General features: G+C 56.7%; 1 protein-coding gene across 1 annotated transcript in view; it reads left to right on the top strand.

Moving 5' to 3' along the window:
- RBM19 (RNA binding motif protein 19) overlaps positions 1-22,351 on the top strand; it is a 124,509-nt gene that overhangs the window by 98,476 nt on the left and 3,682 nt on the right. The window contains exon 23 of the mRNA XM_059894218.1: positions 3,922-4,042. Coding sequence (XP_059750201.1) covers positions 3,922-4,042 — 121 coding nt within the window. The remainder of the gene's footprint in view (positions 1-3,921; positions 4,043-22,351) is intronic.

The raw sequence follows: 22,351 nt of genomic DNA on the forward strand, positions 1-22,351 counted from the left end.
CCTGGCTGCAGTCTGTACGAGGGGAGCCCTTCCGAGGCTGAGGGGGATGTTACGAAGGCCCAGGGATGGAACGGTAGAGGCTGAAAGGAAAAGTAAGAAGGAACTTGACCTGCATACCAACCTTGGCCTCAGTTTTCCTTTCCTTGAAATGGGAGAATGATGTCTGTTCTCATGAGTAGGTTGAGGTCAAGTGCTTAGAGTTCTCTGGAACCCAGGAGATCTCTAATCCGTGGTACGAAGGCCCCTGGATGGCAAGGGAGGAACACGGCCAACAGATGCAGGATTCGGAGAGAAGCAAAGGGCTGCGAACAGCTAACTTTCCACTTCCTCCATTGCGGCGCCCAGCGCTCCGCGGAACCCCGGGCACCCCGAGATGACCGCAGCCCTAGAGCTGAGGTTCGGGAAGTCTCTGTCTGGGGAGAAGGTGGCGTGGGTTTCAGTGGAGTCTAGTGTAGGCACAGAGACCTGGGAGGAAGCTGCTAGACGAGGGCAGGCCAGAGAGGCCGGGGCTGTGCCTGGAACCTTCCCCTGCACTGGCCCGAAAGCGCCAAGGCCCTGGGGCTGTGTCTCCCCGTCACCCTCCCCAGGTCTCACATATAGCAGGCTCTTTGCATGAAGCACAATTACTCGGGATTATCCAAGGCCAATTTTAGCCAGGAATGTTGTCCTCCTGCCTGCAACAGTTTGGGGCCACCACATTCCAACCACTAGGGCTGGAAACACAACCTGATTTCCTATTAACCTGAGGGGACCAGAACCGAGAAGGGTAATTCTGCTATTTTTGGAGACTCACACATTGTGCTCTAACCTCAAATACAAAAGAGCTTTTGTACCCTACTTACCATTCTTCCTGCTCTTTAGCGTGATAATGGGAAGTCGAGGGCATACATCATAATAATAACAACAGCCAGCATTTAGGTGAGAATTACCATGGGCCAGGCAGTGTGGCGTCAGACTTAATAGTTCATTGAATCTGTGCATCCATTCTTTGCTGCTGCCTCTCATTTTACACATGGGGAATCTGAAGCTCAGAGAGGTGAAGCAGCTTGCCCAAGATCACACAGCTTGTAAGTGCTGAAGCAGGGATTTGAACCATAGTAGCCCAGGTCCAGAGCCCCCAGTCTTAATTGCCGTGCCCCCTCACCTCTTAGAGTGAAAAGCCCTTCCAAAGAGATGAGAATTTGCAAGGGGTGATGTCAGAGAGAGGCTGGGGGAGGGAATTTTTAGCAACTCCTGTAATGAACAGAGACCGCTCCAGGCTTTGCGTGGCACAGGAATGGAAAGTGGGTTTCCAAGGGTAAGAAAGAAACACAGATGTGACAGCTGGAGTTGGGGCATTTCGCCTAGACTCACCTGCCAGGCTCCGGTACCCCCTTGTTCTAACTCTGACTTAGTTCCTACCAGATGCCGCCTCTTGGCCACCCCCATCCGACCGTGTCCCCGGGACCGCAGCTCCTCAGGGACCCTGGCACCAGGATGGAGTACCCACCACGCCAGACTCCCAACCAACTTCACTCCCCCCTCTTAAAACCCCAGCTCCCCCAGTCAGGCTGTTTCTTTGCCTCACCAGCTGAGAACGCATGTGTTTTAAAGCTCTGAATGGGCCATTTCAGCTTCGAGTCCAGATGCATTTTTATATCCGCATGGAAAAAAAAAAAAAATGCAGAGGCTCTGCTGGCAGTCAGAAAGAGTTTTTTAAATTAACGTTTAAAAAAAAAAACAAAGGAAAGAAAAAGTTTCCTGCACCTGGCCCTTCTCAGAAAAGCACGAAGGAGAACAAAAGCATTTCTTTAATTTGGCCCCATGTCTAATTTTTAAAAGATGCATGTCCTACCCACCTCACACCGGTGCTTTTCAGATGCAGCCGTCTATCGAATACCTACTCTCTGCCACCCTCGGGGCTGATGGTGTGTAAGTCTCACAGTTAGCCCCATTTTACAGGTGAGGAAACTGAAGCTCATGGGGGGGCAGTTGGCTTACCCAAGGTCACTGTTGCCTTCCTAGGCTGCTGTAAGAGACTGGGTGGCTTAAAACAACAGAAATGTCTTCTCTCACAGTTCTAGAGGCCAAAAGTCCAAGCTCAGCTTGTCAGCAGTGTTGGTTCCTTCTCAGGGAAAATCTATTCCATGCCTCTCTCCTAGCTTCCGGTGACAGCCTGCATTCCCTGGCTGTGGATATCACTCCAGCCTCCTTCGTCACGTGCGTTCACCCTGTCTGTGTCTTCACATGGCCATCTCTTGTAAGGACACCAGTCACACTGGATCAGGGGCCCGCCGTACTCCAGGATGTCCTCGTCTTAATTTAACTGCATCTGCAAAGACCCTGTTTGCAGATAAGGTCACAACCTGGGGTGCCAGGTTAGGATTTCCACATCTCTTCTTTTGGGGGACCCAGTCCAACCTCTAACACTCACAGTGCAGGGGAAGCCAGAGAGGGACTGGTTCCAATCCAGACCCCTGGTTATACACTGCCTCTTCACAGCATCAAAGAAGCAAGAGGGACAAACCCCACGGCGCCTCTTCTCATAGCAGATGGCGCTGCCTGCAACCCAGAAGCAGAGACCAAGACGCCACCACCGGCCACTGCTGCTCCCTGGTGCTGACAGCGCCTGGGAGCCCGCCCCTTCAACCTAGCACTAACCCGAGGCCTCTGTGCCGAGAGAAATTGCAACACCACCTTCACGAGAACTAGCGTCTATTGAACACTTACTATGTGCCCCCAGAGTGTTCTGGGCACTTTGCATGTTAACTCTTTGTCTTCTGTAGAACCCTAGAGGATAGTGCCATTAACATTCCCATTTTACAGATGAGGAAACTGAGGCCAGGGAGATTCATTTAACTTGCCCAAGGCCTTGAAGCTAGGAAGTGCAGGACCCGGCTTGCCCAGGCAGGGTGGCCTCAGAGCCCAAGCTCCTGGCTACCAAGTGCAGTGGCCTCTGTGTACCTCAGGGGTGTTTTGGGAAGAGCCCCAGCACAGAGCCAATTTAGCTCTAGACCTGGTGATGTTTAAGAGGGAACTCACTGGTGCCATATGAATCCATTTGTATGAAGTATCCAGAATAGGCAAATCCACAGAGACAGAAAGTAGACTGGTGCTTGCTGGGGGGCAGGGGGAATAGGGAGTGGCTGCAAATGGGTACAGGGTTTCTTTTGCAGTGATGATGATGAAAATGTTCTAAAATAGGTATGGTGGTGGTCACACAACTCTATGAATAGACTAAAAGCCATTGAATTGTAGACGGGTGACTTGTATGATAGTGACTTGTATGTATGGTGAGTTCTATCCCAGTAAAGCTGTTACAAAACAAAAGTCAAAAAGAGGGAAGTAGGCAGAGTGCGGGGGGAGGTCAGGAAGAGTGAAGAGCAGGAGGGAAGAACATGTGCAGGTCCCAGGCCGCTGAGCCCGGGGCGGAAGCCAGTGGCTGGGGGGGCCACGGCAGTGCGGCGGCCAAGGGAGCCGCAGCAGAGGGCAGCAGAGAGAGATGGGGGACAGAATCCCCAGGACCGGCGGAGGACGGTGCCACCCAGTGACGGTGAAGGGCCGGCGTGGTTGTCATCGAGGGGCCGGATGGGCTCGGCTTCCTCGAGGCACTGCCCCTGGCAGCCGGGTGGGAGGCCAGCCGCCTGACGGGGTCGCCGTCCCCAGATGGGATAGAACACGGGAGGGAAGCCGGCTGCCCGGCCCAGGCCCCAGTCGCATCCCGGACAGCGGATGTATTGAGCGCACGGCCGCTTGCAGCACTGTCCCTGGGCACGTAACCCACTAATGGGATAGAAGAGCCCATCAGCTCCCTACACCCGCACCAGGAAGCAGGTTTCGCGGGGCCAGAGCTGGCCTTTAGGTTTGCGGTGCTGGCGGGTAGGAGACCAGGCTGTAGCGTCTGCCGGTGGGTCTTTGCTCACGCTCTGTGTTTCGTTCCAGAGGGCCTTCAACGCCCTGTGTCACAGCACCCACTTGTACGGCCGGAGGCTGGTGCTGGAGTGGGCCGACTCCGAGGTGAGCCTGCAGACCCTGCGGCGGAAGACGGCCGAGCACTTCCACGGTAAGAGAACTGCCGGCCACGGGCCGGGCTGCGGGGGCCAGGTTCCTGGTCCTCCCTCCGTCCCCTTCAGATCTACCCTCCGCCAGCCATACGCTTCTCTGTGCCAGTGGGAGGTGCTGACCCGAGTGGGTGGCATTGGTGGCCTGCGTGCCCTTTTGGTTTCCCAGTCAAGTCAGGTCATTGGGAGGCCTGGCAGGAAATCGGGGAGAGGAATAGCCTGGATCAGGGTGGTTATCCAACCCCCCCGCCACTTCCTGCCTGATTGCCGCCGGCTGGCTGTCACTGCCACCAGAGGCCACAGCTCACATCCAGTGGCTCTCTGCACCCAGCACTCTCTGTCCAGGGTCCGGTGGCTGACCCAGGGACCACTTGCCCCGATTTCCCTGCGCCTGCTACCTGTTTACTGGACCCTCCTCAGTTATCCAGTTTGAGTGCCTTCCGCTTCCTGCCTGGGCCCCGATGGTCACAGGACCTAGCTCCACCTCTTATACACCTTGGTGGTGTCACACAGCCTCGCCAGTAATGCAGCCCATCCCCAGAAAATGCTTAGCCCCTGCCATGTCCCATTGCGAGGAGTGCAGCGGTGACCTCGGGGGGCTTTGGGTCCAGGTGGAAGGGGCTAGGTCCAGAAAGGCCTCCCCACAGAGGTGACATTTGTGCCCACAGGAGGGTTGCCCAGGGTTGGCCTGAGTGTGACACATCGAGAAACGGGGCAGCCAGTGCGGCTGGAGAGGGCAGCCAGAGGCCTCACACGGGCCTCACCTTCTCTAGCACATTGTCTAGAAACAGCATGGAAGCCCTTTGACTCTAGCTCTACCTGCCAAACCCTTCAGAACACAACCCCGTGCCCACCCCAGTGGCCTTTGCTGCCTAATCCTTCCCCACCACACCTCCCGTGGCGGTCACTGTCTCCAAACGCCAGGCAGGACTCTGTGTCTTTGCATGTGCCGTTTCCTCTGCTCAGAATGCCTTGCCTCTCAGTTTTGTTTTTCTTTTTTTTTCCAACCTGGCAAGTGCCTATCCAGCCTCTAAGGCCCAGCTCAAATGACACCTCCTCCAAGAAGCCTTCCCTTTCCTCACCCCCCACCCCCAGGTATCAGTAATGGCTCCGTCCTCTGCTCTCCCACCTGTGTTCCTAAACCTCCTTGCCACGTCGTCATGTATTTCTTTTTTTTTTTTTTAATTTTATTTATTTATTTGGTTGCACCAGGTCTTAGTTGTGGCAGGCGGGCTCCTTAGTTGCAGCATGCACGTGGGATCTAGTTCCCTGACCAGGGATCGAACCTGGGCCCCCTGTATTGGGAGCGTGGAGTCTGAACCACTGCGCCACCAGGGAAGTCCCCGTCCTGTATTTCTTAACGATTCTTCTCCTCGCTGGACTGGCGCCTCCCCCAGGGTGGAGAGCGTGCCGTCGTGTGCCGTCATGTCAACTCTGTCACTGATTGGTTCATCTCCGGGCCCCCGTGCCAGCCTGGGCCAGTCCGAGGCTGGGGAATACATAAGCAAAGGCAAACGAGAAAGCAGAGCCATCAGGGCTAAGTACACAGTCGCAAGCACACAACTCAATAAGTCCCCAAATCCTGCCGTGCAGGAGGAGAGCCTATTCTTATCGACAGCCATTGACCGGCCTAAATGCACCCATCGGCAAATGTTTGTGTAAGGGACTCTCCCGTCCCCCTGCCCCCCACCCACCCACCCCGCGGGGGAGTGCAGGCTCAGCAGTCCTGCCCTGCATTGGAGAGCAGCCCCCTTCAATAAACTGAGCTCCAAAGACAGCATTTACTGCCTTACCCCAGCAGAAAGCCTCGGCTGGAGGCGTTTCTGTGGGATTGGCTATCTCCCCCTATCAGCTGCAGGCCGAGGCCCAGACAGGGGCAGATACAATAATAATATCAGGAAAGACAGCAGGTTATTTGCATACATCTTCCCATTAATGCCCCAACAGCCCCGTGAGGTGGGCCTGATTAGCCCCGTTTTGCGGATGACAGAACTGAGACCAGCCGAGCATTAAAGGGACTCGTGAAAGCTACTGTTTATTAAGGGCTTCCTCTGTGCCGGGCCGTCCTCTGTATGTGACACGCGTTGTCTCTTTCATCCTCACGGCAACCCTTCCAGCCATGGGCATGGCTGTCTACATTTAACAGACAGAGAAAGAGGTTCAGCCGTGTGCCCAAGACATGAGAAAGCCTAGAAAGAGCACAGCTGAGATTTGAACTCTAGACCAGCTCTAGAGCCCTCCGCCCTGCCCTGCCACAACCCCACGCATGGCATTATACTAGCAGATGCCACTTGTAAAAGCCTTGGGCCTTCGTTAGATCTAGGGTGTGTGTGTTTACTGCACGGCTTCCTTCCTCCTGACTCATCCAGCCCCTGAACCCAGAATGTGCAGGGTTCCTTCCAGAAATGGAGGGAATGGATACTAAATCATAATGAGAAACATAGGGGGCCCTTTAGAATTGACACCCTGCAATGTGCGTGTAACCTTGTCCCCATCTACAGATGAGGAAACCGAGGTGCAGAGGTGAGAAAAGGCCCCACCAAGGCCAGCGCTGGGTGTCAGAGCCCAGCCATGTGTTTGTACTTCTTTTGAGTCCCCTTGAGGGGACATTCCCCCCCTCCCCGAGGTTCTGGAAGGGGCCCCTGGCTCTGAGCTAACCAAGTGTGCAGAAAGGGAGCCCTGAGAGACCCTCCCCAGCACCGCGGGTGGATGTCAGGGTCCCAGCAGGGAACAGAACTCACCCCAAGCCTGCCATGCAGAGGTGGGGGCAGGGTGCAGAGGTGAAGGGGCAGCAGGAGGAAGTGATGTGGGGTCCAGGGAGAGCAGAGGCCTTGGGGAAGGCCAGCTGGTCCCCAAGTTTGGAGGGATGCAGCCAGTGCCAGGGCCCTGAACCAAAGCAGGGAGGGAGCCAAGGAAGATATGCCTGCAGCCCCCTCGCCCCCCTCTCTGCTCTGCTCTCCTCCCGGGTCTCGCGTTGGCCCATCCGTCCGCCAGAGGGCCAGGCTCCCGAGTGACTCCTTCCAGGGGATGGAGTAGGACAGGGGAGGGATTGGCAGCACCAAACAGAATATCCAGCATCTGTGGTGACCCACAAAGGTCAGGGCATAGGGCGGAGGTGGGGGGCTGTTTTCTGGGGGGCAGGACCAGCAGTGCCTGGCTTGGTGGGGATGTGTTCCGTCCAGAAGGGTCACTGGCAAACATGGCCAAGTGTCAGACCTCTAGCTGGCCTCACCTGTCTGGGGCATGAAAAGGCAGCAAAGAGGTAGCCTGAAAGTTTGGGACCCAAAGAGTCTGAAACAATTACCTATCATATTTATACAGCACTCTTTCCAAACAAATATATGATAATCCTTAGAAAACAAAAGGACACTATCCAGAGCACAGCAAGATATGACACAGGGATTTTTAACCCAGAATCCATGAAACCTTGTCTTCATGGGCCCTAGTCTAGGGCTGGCCTCAGAGGGGCTGTGAACACCCAGAAACGTTATTATCTGGTATGTGTATGTATGTGTGTGTTTACCTCTCTGGCAAGAGGATCTTTGTTGTCATCAGATTTTCTATCAGGTCATGGTCCCCAAAAAGTTAGTTTTAGGAGGAAGAGCATCAACTTTGGAATCACCAAGTCCTGGATTCTGTAGCCTCCCAGCTGAGTGTCCCAGGGCAAGTCACTGTGCCCCTGGGGCTTCTGTTTCCCGTTTTACAAATGGGGATACAAGGGTACTGCCTTATGGAGTACTGGTAAAGATGATCAGGGCAATAACAAGAGCAGCGCGAGCTGCCCTTTTTTTTTTTTTAACCCACACAACACCCTTAGGAGGTAGATGCCCTTAATCACCCCATTTTACAGATGAAGGGACTGAGGCACGCAGAGATGAAGTAGCTTACCCAGGATCACACAGGCAGTAAGTGGTAGAAGCAGGGACTGAACTCGGACAGTCTGGCTACAGCGTGCCATCCTTGGGGTGACTGCTCCCTACATCCTTCCCAAGGAAGCAGGACGCCGCGGGGGGAGCAGGGTAGACGAGTCGGCTGAGAACAGGTGCTCTGGAAGTGTCAGCCCTCCCACCCAGCCACCCCATTGTCTGCTTGATGTCTTTGGAAACGGGGTGCCCACGGCAGCCCTGAATACTCAGAATAGGGCTGCTGGCCTCCTGCCCTCCTGACTGGACCCTTTTCCCTGCTCTGCCCCTTCCCTGTGGTGAAAAATACCCGGCTTGTTTGTGTTGAAATCCGCATTGTTCAGAGCTTCCAGGGCCCTGGCAGACTCCGAAGGCAGGTGGGATCCATGCCCAGTTCCCTCCCCCGGCCCTGATCTGTGCCAGGAAGGCACTCAGAACTCAAGTGGAGGCCCCGAGCCCCATTTGCCCAGCCTGAGCACCGAGGCCACGACAAAGGGCTCCCTGTGGAAGGTGGGCCTCGGAATGAAAGGCAGGCGTCTTAACCATTGGGCGGGACCCAGCAGGAAGCTCGCTGGCGACACCGTGGCCTCTGAGCTGCCCTCGGGGACAGAGGGGGATGGCCAGAGAAATAGAGAGCAGCTTTGGCCCTACTGTGGCCGGTACAATCAGAGTTCACCTCTGCCTCTGGGATCCAGCTCCCTTGGGGGAGGCTGTGGGGGTGGGGTGCTGGTGGGCTGAGAGCTGCCCAGGCCCTGTGACCAGCCCTTCTCACCTCCCTTGGTCCCTGACAAGCCTAGGTCAAGACACACAGCTCCATGTGCAGTTCAGGCCAGGTAATACTAATTACTATTATTATTACCATGACAACTTTTCATCTGTTAAGCCTCACTCCATGCCAGGTACTATCTATGGGCTTTCACAGGTATTACTCCTGTGGCATCCTGGGAGGTAAATACCATCATTATCCTCAGTTTCACAGACGAGAAAATTGAGGCACAGAGAGGGCAGATGATTTCCCCAGGGGCGCCCAGCTACTAGTGGCCGAGTCAGGAGTCAGACCTGGGCTCTTAGCTTCTTGGCTTCATATGAGCAGCTGTGCACGGCTACCCCTTAACGTTTCACCCCAGTGTGCGTCCTCGTGTCCGTTCTGTTTCCTCAGGTAAGTCACTCGGCCTCAGCTTTGTCATCTGTACAGTGGGACTAGGGTGCCTACCTCATAGGGGTATTGGGGGGCTCACAGGAGATGAGGCCTCCAAAGCTCTCGGTGCACAGTGAGAAAGCAGCAAGTATTACTTATCTTCCCCTCCCCTGCAAGGCGCTAATGCTTCTTCCTTCTCCGGGCCACCAAGAACACTCCCTGTTTTCCTTGCATTCCGGTGGAGCCGGGCCGAGGGAGGGCGCTCTCTGGGTGGAGGAATGAGACATAAAGAAGAACCCCAGTTTTTAGGAGCCCTGACGATAAGGAGATAAGGAACGTGTGAGAGAGGGAGGGAGGGAGGGAGAATGAATGAGAATGAATAGCCCATCACCTGGGCAGCGCTCAGGACAGTATGTTTGCATCTGTAGATGCCACCTGTCCCCATGCCTGGCACGTGGCAGGCTCTGATTAGCACACAGTAACAGCAAGGAGGAGGAGAGGATTCCTCGCCAGTAAAAGTGCGTGATGTCTTGCTTTCCGATGCAGTCGTGGGAACTAAACACACCCAGCACCCAGTCTGGACATCGCCACTTATCTAGGCTCCCTATCCGCAGCCAAAAAAGCTCTTTTCAAACCTCCCCCCCCACCCGCCGGCACCCCCTCCCCAAGCAGGAGGGTCTTCATTTCACCCACTGTCCCTGTATCGTGGCAGGGCATTAGATATTCCCTCGCAAGTTGATGCTTACGAAATACCCATCAAATGAAACAGCCGAGGGCAGCTCTTTGAAAGTTGTTCAAAAAGCTGCCCTGGGTAGGCAAAGCCCTTGACCCCAGACAGCGGTGCTTGGGCCAAGGGAAGAGCAAGACGGCCCTCTTCCTCAGAGCCGCCCTCCCCTCTCCCCTGTCCTCTCCCTGCCTTCCTTCCCGGCCCCCGGAATCAGCCTTCTCAGCTGCAGCTCGGCAGCCCCCGGCAGGTGAAGTGCTATTCTTCAGTGCCTCACGTGCGGGCGGGTGAAAAGAGAGAGCGCAGAGGGAAGAAAGAGGAAAGTCGGCCACTGGCTGTGTCCTTTTCTTCCCGAGCGTGTTACAAACCAGCAGGGTCGCGGCATCGAGAAGCTTTCAGGGCCCCGGCAGGCCGCAGTACCTGCGAGCGCCACCGAAAGAATATAATGGTACGGAAGCAATCCGCCCGCACAGCCCTCTGTTTTCGAGCGGGCACAGCCAGGGAGGCCTAGGCAAACAGGCTTTTATTGGGCCGGGAGCGTGGCTCTGCTTCCCGGCGTTGTCTTATTCCAGCTGGGAGGACTGATGGGCTGTGGTTAGCGGCTGCACCTTTCACCTCCAGAGCTGGGAGCGCAGACATGACCGGCATGGCAAGTGGCTAGCAGCGCCGCCGTCACCCGCCTGCCCGCCCGCCCCCACCCTCGGCCGAACCAGGCCAGCTTGGGATGCGAGATCTGCCGTCTTCAGTCCCAGACGATGGGCACCTGTCCCATCGGTCACTGGCCTCCAGCACGGTGGCCCTCCTAGCCAGGAAGGAGGGAGCCCGACTCCTGGGGCCCTTGCCCCATCGGCCTGGCCCCCAGCCCCCCATGATTCAGATCTCAGCCAAAGTGTCAGAGATTCTACTTTTCCCCGAAAGTTCCCTTGTGGCACCGCGTACCTCGTCGCCCTTGAACTTTGTGTTCACGTGTGTGGTGGTTTCACCTCCCTACTCCCCGAGAGGCTTTGTCCTCCAGGGGACAAGGCCCTCTCCATGTCCGCTGCCTTGGCCCTGCATCTAGCACAGAGTAGGTGCTCACTAACAATCGGTGGGGTGAATAAACGAACAGAGATAAAAGCCCTGATCGTCAGAAGGGCCTGTTCTAATGGAGCGTCTAATATGTACTGGGCACTGCAAGAGGAGCCCTGCGTGGTGTGCAGCCAGGTGGCCCTAACCTTCTCCCTCTAAACACCACTGGTCTGAAAGAGGCAATTGTGTGCCTTCTTTTTAAAGATGAAGTCAGGAGAAAAAGAAAACAGGAGAGAGCTTGGTCGAGGACATACTGTGTGCAGGAGACATTGCCAGGTGGTTTCATACGCTCTCATTTTAGCCTTGCAGCTCCTTAGAAGAGGTGCTGTTCCCATTTTTCTGAGGTGCAAACTGAGCCCCAGAGGGGTCTAGTAACTTGCCTGAGGGCACACAGCTTTGCACACCGCAGAACAGCTCACTGTATTTCACCACTCCCTACATCCCCAGCAGTTCCTAAATTTCAAATTATCCCCCCTTTTAATGGATCTGGGCTCCACAGTCCAGGTAGCGCCGTGGTTACAAACTACAGCCCCACAGCCAGATTCAGCCTGCAGCCTACTTTTGTAAATAAAGCTTTCGGGGGGAACACAGCCATGCCCATTTTTCACGTAGCGTCTCTAGCTGTGTCTTCGCACTGTGAGGACAGAGTTGAGTAGTTGTGACAGAGACCCTGTGGCCCGCAAAGCCCTAAAATATTTACTATCTCCCCTTTTACAGAAAAAGTTTACAGCCCCTAGGGCTTGAGATGGCTGCGCTTCTTTTGTCTAAAGCCACGGGTGGCTAATTCCTCCCACATAACCCCCCTTTCTCAGAGAACTACAATTCTAGAGGCATCATAACCCCACCCGCATCCTCCCGGCTAGAGTCCTCTGCTTAAGAATCCCCAGCTCGGGCTTCCCTGGTGGCGCAGTGGTTAAGAATCCGCCTGCCAATGCAGGGGACATGGGTTCGAGCCCTGGTCCGGGAAGATCCTACATGCTGCGGAGCAACTAAGCCCGTGCGGCACAACTACTGAGCCTGCGCTCTAGAGCCCGCGTGCCACAACTACTGAAGCCCACGCGCCTAGAGCCCATGCCCTGCAACAAGAGAAGCCACCACAACGAGAAGCCCATGCACCGCAACGAAGAGTAGCCCCCGCTTGCCACAACTAGAGAAAGCCCATGCGCAGCAACGAAGACCCAACGCAGCCAAAAATAAATAAATACATTTATTTAAAAAAAAGAAGAATCCCCAGCTCTTCCTGGAACAGAGGCCGCAGTGCCTTGCTTCCCACTTCATTCATTCACTCACTCAATTCTCCATTGATCGTCTAATTATCCAGCCTTACTCAGTACTGAGGACAAAGCAGCAAACAGAAGAGAAGGTGCCTGCCCTCATGGAGCTAGTATTTGAGTGGGAGAGAGAAATGATTTAAAAAAAAAAAAAAAAGGTAATAATGAGAAAGTTATGATGATCGCAAGCCCTGTGGAGGAAATGCAAAAAGATAGTATCATACACTCGGGGGTGTGAAGAGGGAGGAGAGATTCCAAATGTGGTGTTTGGAACAAGTCTTTCCGAGGAGTCAGTGTTTTTGTGTGATTCAAAGAAACCAGCCAGCCCAGGATCTGGGGGGAAATCATTCCAAGCAGAGGGAGCCGCAGGTGCAAAAGCCCTGGGGCAGAAGCATGCTCAAAGCAGGCCATTGTGACTAGAGAATGAGTCCAGGGTGGAGAGTGGTTGGAAACAAAGCTGCAGAAGCCAGAAGGGCTCCCTGGTGTCGTCTTGTGGGGTGGGGCAGGGAGCCTGGCGTTTATTCAGGATACAGTGGGAAATCCCTCGAAGATTTAAAAAGAGGAGCGCCATGGCCTGATTTACACTCCATACCTCATCCTCGCTGCTACATGGGGCGTGCATTGTAGGGGAGCAAGAATACGGAGTAAGAGTCCCACTATAGTCGTCCCAGCAAGCCAAGGCAGTAGTCTGAGCAGGGACGGAGACAGGAGGGGTGGAAAGAAGCCAGTGGATTGAGCATATGTGGTAAAAGTAGAGCTGGCCAGACTTCTGGGAGGCAGGAGGGAAATTAAGGCCAGTACAGAGATCTTTACTCAGAGCGAGCCACTCGAAGGATGGTGGTGCTGCGTGATGATGAGGCCCTGGAAGCTGGGAAGAGCCGGTGGCGGTGGGAGTGATCCGGCCGCATGGGGTTTGAGGCACCTATTAGGACTCCCCATGGGATGTCAAGCAGATAGATCTATGAGTTGGGAGCTCAGGAGTGAAGTCTGGGCTGAGATATAAATTTGGAAGTCATCAGCATACAGATGATATTTAAAGCCTGCAACAGTTCACCAACCCCCCCCCCCCCACCATAACTTAATCATTCACAGGACGGCACATTTTCAAAAGACTGGGGACCAGGAGAGCCCATTATCCCCGTGCCAGCCCTTACAAATATACCTCGTTGATCTTGGCCCTGAAAACATAATCATCGGGCTTTAAAAATCACAGTCAGGAAAGTTCAAGCAAGTATGTCAAGTCACAGAGTTTATTATTCAAAATATCCCTCTGCCATGGATCTTTCCAGCTACCTGGAGACAGAAGGTTCCTATAGGCTGCCCTCGCCTCGTTTTTATTCCTCCATTTGGGTGCCTCGCATTCCCTCCTTAAGGCTTTGCTGTGGCAGCCCTTCCTCCAGAGGTGTCAGAGGCTTCAGCGGAAGGCAGGTGAGGGAGGACTGTCCCGAATTGCCACAAAGGGTCCTGACAGAGGAAAGGTCACTATGGGCACCCAGGGCCACCCAGGAGGTGTTGCGCCCACGCCCCCTTGGAAGTGGATGCCCACCCCTGTCCAGGGTGCTGAATTTGTTCTTCCTCCTGCTCCCAGCCCTGTTGGTGGGCAGCAGCAGGAGAGAGGTTGAAACTGGCCGGGAGACCCATTCTTTCTCACATGCCCCAGGCCACCCCAGCTGATGCAGGCAGAATCGAGAGAAGAAAAATCAGGAAGCAGGAGTCAAGGTGGCTCCTTGGTGGCAACTGCTAGCAACGGTTAAAATGGCTGAGCTGTGGCCAGGGAGCCAGGTTCAGAGAGCCGACTGTTTCTCCCTGCAGAGGTGCTAGGGGGGCTGGGGGGGCCTGGAGCAAGCTGGAGCAGGTGTTCTTGTCCTCCAGGTCACCCCCTCCCCCTCCTCCCTCCTTCCACCCCCCACTCCCCGAGCCTCTTTGAGTGGTGTTTTGGAAATATTTCCAAGCGCTTCGGCAATATCCTGCACGCTCTCTCCCCCTTCCCCCCGGGAGCGGCTGTCCGTGCGGGGAAGGTACTTGCTCCCAATCCAGCTAAATTGTTATTGACTTGTGTTCTCTGCGTTCTGCAAACATTTCACTCGGCTGTCGCCAGTGAGGCCAGGAATCCCTGCTCGGGCTAACGGGGAAACCAGCTGTGCCGGGCCATTTCTCCTGCTCTTCCTCGTCGATCATGGAATTAAACTGACAGAAGGAGAATTTCAGAGCAACTTGGGAGGGGAAGGGGCTGGGCCCGGATTGGATGAGGGTCCGGGGACCTGGGGACCAGAGTGCTGGAAACAGGGTCAGGAGGAGGGTGGACTTGCCTCCAGGGTTGTGGCCGGTGACAGGGGGTGGCCGGGTTTGTTTCTGAACTGTAGGCTGGCCCAGGCCTGAGAAGCCCAAGGAAAACACACAGACGAGGAGGTTTTTATTACTCCTTCATGACCACAAGTGAAACCAGTGGGGTTTTGTAGCCAGAGAGGAGAGAGAAAGTAAATCAGAGGCTGCACTGGTGAGCTGTCGGCTGAGATCACAGATCTTTATTTTGCCTAGAAGATAAGGGGGAGAAAAAGTGTTGTGGTTTTTTTTTAAATTAATTGTCACTATTTTGCTATCAGAGGATTTGACCTGAAAGTCAAGATTCTGGCCTCTCTTGAAAAATCAGGTCTGACCACCCCAGGTCCTACATTCACATAGAGTAGCTGGGGTCGAGTTACATGGGCTTTTTTTTTTTCTTCTTCTTCTTTTGCTGCAGTCCGCAGCCCTCCCTATAGTCACCCACCCAGACCGTTTAACTCCGTCACATTCGCACTTATCCTAGCGCAGACAGCATCCCACCTTGGCCCCTCGAGACGATGTTACTGATTTTTTCCTTTTAGCCTCTACTCCCAACCCAGGGCCTTTGCCAAGAGGAAAGGGACAGACAGGTAGTTAATGTCGACCAACCTCCTAGAAATAGGAAGATTCCCTCCAGGCCCGAGACAGGAGAGTCGGGTGGGGGGGAGCGGTGGGGGGCGCCTTCCAGCCTCTCCTGGTTTCCTTTTCTTTTGTCCTCTGCAATGAGTCACCTTCCCCTGGACACTCCCCTGCCTCTCTGGCCCGCACAGGCCGCTCCAGCACCTGTAACTAATGCAAACACGTGCAGGACCAAGCCCCAGAGCCCCCAGGCTTGGTGGCCCCACGGCCCTACCAGGGGCTGAATCCACAATAATCCAGGCCGGGCACCTTCACCAGCCCCGGTGGACGGAGAGCCGCCAGCCCGGCTGCCTGGAACTCCTGTGGGCCCGGGGTGCCCGGAGCACAGAGCAAGATCCACCCGCCGGGCGGCACCGGGGCTTCCCGCTCCACAGGAGCCAGAGTCCTTAGCGCCGTGATTCACAACGGCTGTAGTCACGGCCGTCTCCGTAGCCAGTGCCCACCCCAGGCCATTTGCATCAGAACCTCTGGGGGTAGGGTCCAGGTATCTGAGGTTTTCCAGATGATTCTGTCAGGCCGTGGGTTGGGAACCAATAGCTTCTTGAAAACATGGCTGATGCAGGCACTGGGCCGCTGCCATGCGGCCTGAGTCTGTTTCACGCCTTCCCTGTTGAGAAGTTCCTTCTGAGGAGTCTGGGCTGGCGTCTCCCCCTGCAGGGCGGGCAGCTGAGCCACGGGACCACAGACGTCGCTGTGGGGTGACGGGAAGACCCTGGGACCAGCCTGATCTGCGCTCAAGGCCCCATTCGGGGGAGTCTTCCCCAAGCCCTAGAACAGCTGCTTATGCATCTGGAAAACGGGGCAGTAATATCACCCGGCTCGTGGGAGACCTGTGAGTCCACACCCAGCCCATGCCTGGAGCCCAAAGAAGCTGGGCTCCAAGCCCGAGGACGCAGGGTTCTCTGCCTTCATGTACGGTCGGCCCCGGCTCAGCCTGCTAGGTTCCCAGTTTCCTGAGTACCGCCCGCTCTCTGGGTGTCTTTGGACGACACCTGCGTTGTTACTTTTAACATGACTCAACGCCTCTGTGTGCCTGGCACTGGGCTGTGTGCATCCAAGCCTTCTCTGTTGACTCTTCTTGTGGCGGGCACTACCGCCATGCCCTTTCTACAGATAGCAACTCGGGTAGATCAGACGGCCTGGGGCCAGTGAGTGACAGAGCTCAGAGCCCAGCTCTGCCCACCCTGGGACCCCAGCATGGCCTCCGTGGCTGCTGGTTCAGTTTCTCCTTTGGCGGCTGTATCCCCAGCACCAGGCCTGGCACAGAGTATATATTCAATGACTGTTTGCTGTGAATGACTGAAGGCTGGAACCCTCAAGGCCTGAGATCAGGAGAGCAGGCACTGTCCCCAGTTAACAAACAGGAACACTGAGGAATGGAGTTAAGAGGCTCCCTTAAATCCTTGAGGTGGCAGAGGTGGGCCTGGGGCCCAGTCTCCCGTCTGCCAGCCCCGAGCAGGGGCTTTCGGATCACACCTGGTTCTTGGGGGACCAGCTATGTTCTGAAAAGGCACATCCATGAAACAGCCTCCTGGTACCGAGAAAGGGCCACTCGTTTGGTCTTAGGAGCCGGGCTGATCCTCTCTCTAAAGAGTGCTCTATATTCTGTGATCATCTAGTGTGCACCTGCTGTAAACAGAACCCTGGGAGGCAGACCCATCGGGGTATCTGAGGGTTTTGCCCATGGGGGCTGCCAGTCTGGAGCCTGGGAGGCAGGGGGACCCAGGAGCAGGCAGCCTCACACGCCAGGCCAGCCCTCAGGGTGCCGGCCCCTCGCAAGACCCACATCCTGTGTCTCCAGCACCGTAATGTCCCCAAGGGTGGGGACTGCAGGTTGCTTGTGCCCCCCGATGGCCTGGGGCAGCAGGCCACTGAGTCCGAAGGCTGTGGTGGCTTGTCCCAACCTGGAATCCCGCCCTCCGCTCTCAACCCTAACCTCCTTCCTCCCCTCCCCTCGAGGGACAGACCGGAGAGAGGGGCACACCTGCTCCCCCTCCGCCCTCCCCCCCAGCCTGTTGGAGTCGCCTCAGGTACGGTTTTAACTGGGGAAACCTGCTACACGGGCCTGCACTTTACAGTTTGCCAAGGCCTCGCCTGCCCTTTGTCTCGGGGAGTAGCAAGCTCGGGACCTCCAGGAACAGGCAGAAAGCACCCAAATAAACGAGGCCTCCCATCTCCAGGGGCAACTGGCACATACCCCATCCGTTATCCTTAGGTGGGGACATGGGCCCAGTGTGGCCAGATCAGCCAGTTTCAAGAGAAACTAGAAATGGAGATTCTTGTGTAGCCTTTCTTGTGTTTACATATTAGCAACAAAGTTTTTTTTTTAACGTTCCGTGATGTCAGCAAATCCAGATGCCCTTCAGTGGGCCTGCCGAATGAGGCCCTGCTTCATCCCATTTGGTCACCTGTAGACAATGGTGTCTTAGCTTGGGTTCCCTGGAAGCAGCCCCTGACCAGCTAGGTAGGAGGGGAGCCAGTCTGGGGGTGCAGTGAGCAAGCCCCACTGTACAGCCCACAGGGACCCCTGAGAGCCGTGTGGCACCTACCTCAGAACTGTCCCCCGGAGTCGAGGGAGCTGGGACATTTCTCCAGGGGGCTTAAATCCCCAACACTTCCAGCCTACCCTGTGCCAGGGCCACGCGTGCCCTTGTGGCCAGAGAAAGCTCCCGGCCCTCCAGGCGGGGAGCTATGAATATGTCCCAGAGCTGCCCGCTAACGCTGTAGGTGACCGTCAGGAGGGGACACCCACCGCGGCCGCTGCATCTGTCAAGGGCTGGTACCGCCATCCCCATTTTATGGAGGAGGGAAGTGACCTGCCCACGCACTCTCAATAACAGTACCCATTAACGACAGTAAGGGAGGTCACTTTCCCCCGTGTCTCCTGCGTGCCGGGCGCTGTCGTAAAGGCCTTCAGCGTCTGTGCCCTTCTGAGGCTCTTCAGTACCCCAGGAGCTCGGTGCTCTTCAGTACCCCAGGAGCTGGGCGCTCTTCAGTACCCCAGGAGCTGGGCGCTCTTCAGTACCCCAGGAGCTCGGTGCTCTTCAGTACCCCAGGAGCTGGGCGCTCTTCAGTACCCCAGGAGCTGGGCGCTCTTCAGTACCCCAGGAGCTCGGTGCTCTTCAGTACCCCAGGAGCTCGGTGCTCTTCAGTACCCCAGGAGCTCGGTGCTCTTCAGTACCCCAGGAGCTGTGCGCTCTTCAGTACCCCAGGAGCTCGGCGCTCTTCAGTACCCCAGGAGCTGGGCGCTCTTCAGTACCCCAGGAGCTCGGTGCTCTTCAGTACCCCAGGAGCTCGGTGCTCTTCAGTACCCCAGGAGCTCGGTGCTCTTCAGTACCCCAGGAGCTCGGTGCTCTTCAGTACCCCAGGAGCTGGGCGCTCTTCAGTACCCCAGGAGCTGGGCGCTCTTCAGTACCCCAGGAGCTCGGTGCTCTTCAGTACCCCAGGAGCTGGGCGCTCTTCAGTACCCCAGGAGCTCGGTGCTCTTCAGTACCCCAGGAGCTGGGCGCTCTTCAGTACCCCAGGAGCTCGGCGCTCTTCAGTACCCCAGGAGCTGGGCGCTCTTCAGTACCCCAGGAGCTCGGTGCTCTTCAGTACCCCAGGAGCTCGGTGCTCTTCAGTACCCCAGGAGCTCGGTGCTCTTCAGTACCCCAGGAGCTCGGTGCTCTTCAGTACCCCAGGAGCTGGGCGCTCTTCAGTACCCCAGGAGCTGGGCGCTCTTCAGTACCCCAGGAGCTCGGTGCTCTTCAGTACCCCAGGAGCTGGGCGCTCTTCAGTACCCCAGGAGCTCGGTGCTCTTCAGTACCCCAGGAGCTCGGTGCTCTTCAGTACCCCAGGAGCTGGGCGCTCTTCAGTACCCCAGGAGCTCGGTGCTCTTCAGTACCCCAGGAGCTGGGCGCTCTTCAGTACCCCAGGAGCTCGGCGCTCTTCAGTACCCCAGGAGCTGGGCGCTCTTCAGTACCCCAGGAGCTCGGTGCTCTTCAGTACCCCAGGAGCTCGGTGCTCTTCAGTACCCCAGGAGCTCGGTGCTCTTCAGTACCCCAGGAGCTGGGCGCTCTTCAGTACCCCAGGAGCTGGGCGCTCTTCAGTACCCCAGGAGCTCGGTGCTCTTCAGTACCCCAGGAGCTGGGCGCTCTTCAGTACCCCAGGAGCTCGGTGCTCTTCAGTACCCCAGGAGCTCAGTGCTCTTCAGTACCCCAGGAGCTGTGCGCTCTTCAGTACCCCAGGAGCTCGGTGCTCTTCAGTACCCCAGGAGCTGTGCGCTCTTCAGTACCCCAGGAGCTCGGTGCTCTTCAGTACCCCAGGAGCTGGGCGCTCTTCAGTACCCCAGGAGCTCGGTGCTCTTCAGTACCCCAGGAGCTCGGTGCTCTTCAGTACCCCAGGAGCTGGGCGCTCTTCAGTACCCCAGGAGCTCGGTGCTCTTCAGTACCCCAGGAGCTGGGCGCTCTTCAGTACCCCAGGAGCTCGGTGCTCTTCAGTACCCCAGGAGCTCGGTGCTCTTCAGTACCCCAGGAGCTCGGTGCTCTTCAGTACCCCAGGAGCTGGGCGCTCTTCAGTACCCCAGGAGCTGGGCGCTCTTCAGTACCCCAGGAGCTGGGCGCTCTTCAGTACCCCAGGAGCTGGGTGCTCTTCAGTAACTGCCGAGACTGAGCACAGAGAGGGGAGGCCTCGGCCCCAGGTGGCTCAGCCGGGGGGCAGCAGGCTTCCCTCCGATCCGGGCAGCCTGGCTACGGCCGGCAACGCCATCAACTCCGAGCCCGGCCGCCCCGGCCGGTCACACCTGCCTCCTCTCAGGGTTCCTTTCAGGATCCCCTCCTCCCCGACCAGCCCCGAAGCTTTGCCCTGTCCTCCCGACAGCTGCCCCCCCTCCACCTGCCTGCCCGTGCCTTGTGCGCAGGGCGACAGCGCCAGCCAGGGATGGGAGAGAGACGCGGGCTGGCGTTCTGTCAAGGAATTAATTGAAAAATAAAATCATTAGATGGGAACTCCAGAAATGCAAAATGGTGGCTGGAGAGTGGGGAGGGGGGCGGGGGCAGGACTGGGGGGTTGCTGGGGGACGGCTGAGCTTTTTGTCAAGTTAATTTCTTGGGTGTTGATGTTTGGTGACATTCACTTGTTGTTTATCTCCGGGTGCAGCTGTAATACTGAAAGAGAACGCACAGCTTGTTTCGTTTATTTATTTTACACCTTTCTCCGGTTCTGCATTATGTTTGTTCGGTGAAAACCCACTGAGGCTTTTGATGTCGGGGAAATGGGATTTCAGCAGCTGTTCCCGGCAAGCAGGGCGCTCCGCGTGCGGGAGGGGCCGGCGGGGGTGCTGGGTGTTGTCTGGTGGGAACTCGGGGCCCGACGTGCCCTCTGGGGGGCGGAGCGGCGCTGGGGGCCCGGCCTGAGCCAGATACACCAGGCCCCAGGATACCAAGCCCTTGGGGCTCCAGGCTCCGTGCGTGAACTCGCTGATCCTCGCCGCCGCCCCGGGAGGTCGCGTCTCCACCCCCAATGTACAGACAGGCAGCCGAGACCCAGAGAGTACAAGTGACCTGCCCAAGGTCACCGAGCGTTAAGTGGCAGAGCTGGGACCTCAGATTGTCTGACTTCCAGGGGTCGTGGAGTCAGCTGGTCGCTAATGACTTGCCTGCCCCTCACCCCACAGCCGTCAGTGGAGACCCCTGTGCCTCTCTGGTTTCCAGCTGGAGGAGGGGGGATCGTACCTGTTTTGGCCTTGACCAACCGAATCACTTCATTCATTTACTGGACAACCATTTATTGATCACCTACTGTGTACCGGCCTTCCTGTGACAGCCTCTGCCCTCCTGGTGCTCCCTGGCCTAATGGCAGAGGACACATTAAATCAACACCTCTGACGTGAACAACAGTAACAAAGATGGTGGTCTCAGCACCGTCCTGGAGCCCTAACCACGTGCTGGCGTTGCTTCTCTCTCCTCAGTGCTCACCACAGCCCCAGGAGGTAGGCATTCCTAGTGGCCCCATATTACAGATAAGGAAACTGAGGCCCAGAAGGGCTAAGTCTGCTGCTCGCAGCCTCACAGCCAGTCCATGCTTGGGCTGTGGGGTCAGTGCCCACTGTTCCTGAGCACTGTTACAATAGGTGCTGGGGACAAGTCAGGGGGCTCTGAAGGGCTTTTGCAGGAAGAAGGAGCCCTCACCTCCCGGAGAGTCAGGACGGTAGCAGAAGGCAGCCACAGAGAAGGGAGGGTGGCGGAACAGCCCCGTCCCCCCACGTTATACATAAGGGGTTGAATCTCGGACGGGGCACGTGCCCTGCCCAAGGTCACCCAGCTCGGGAACGGTCAAAGCCAGATGCGGTGGCCACACGCCCTGTCACCACAGGGTCCTGCGTGATCTTGGCCCTGCCCCCAGGCAGGGCCCCTCGGGAGATGCCACAGAGCACAACACAGAGCATGCATGGGTTGCAGACTGGACCGTCTGAGGTGGAATCCGGGGGCTGCCACGTGTTAGCTCGGGGTGGGGGGCGCCTCGGGTGTGTACGCTTCTCTGCACCTCCGTTTTCCCACCCGTGAAATGGGGGTGATGACACCAGCCTCCGGAGGGTTTATGAAACTAAGGTGAGACACCACTTGTAAAGTGCCCGTCCTGTGTGTGTTTCCTCTTCCAGCTATGTCCCCCCCCTCTGGGCCTCAGTTTCCCCAGTCTCGGTGCCTCTCTTCCCGCCACTCCATTTGTTTGTTTGCTATCCCGACAACTGCAGTTTTACTTTTTAAAAGTTACCCACATTGGTGCCCCTTTTTATTCATTCACTCAGTCATTCATTCATCCATTCTTATGTTCAACAAATGATGACAGAGCACCTACTGTGTGCTGCGCCCTGGGACGGTATCTCCCAGTCTGGCTCACAGTCTGGTGGAGCCAGGCCAGCGCGCGGTGCTCGGGATGTTCAGATGGCAGAGAGGCCCTCGGAGCTGGCCAGGCCCCTAGTGACCCTGGGCCGTGCTTCTCTGAAAGGTTCCCCAGGTGGGCTGGTGCCCGAGGGGTGCCCTGTGCTGGACACTGGGGGCACCGGGAGTTCAAGCCCCAGTCACCGCCTGCAGGGTGCTCCTGGGCCAGCTGGGTAAGAACCACCCGTGTGCCTGGCACCTGCCCCCTTGCCAGTCTCAGAGTCATGGTCAAGCCGTGGGAAAGAACACAAATTCTGCCAAGGTGAAAGCGGCGGCTGCCACCGTAGTGGCTCCTGCTCCACTGGCCACCCCCTCGGGCCCCAGGCCGTC

The sequence above is a fragment of the Balaenoptera ricei genome, chromosome 14 (assembly GCF_028023285.1).
Source record: "Balaenoptera ricei isolate mBalRic1 chromosome 14, mBalRic1.hap2, whole genome shotgun sequence".
NCBI lineage: Eukaryota > Metazoa > Chordata > Mammalia > Artiodactyla > Balaenopteridae > Balaenoptera > Balaenoptera ricei.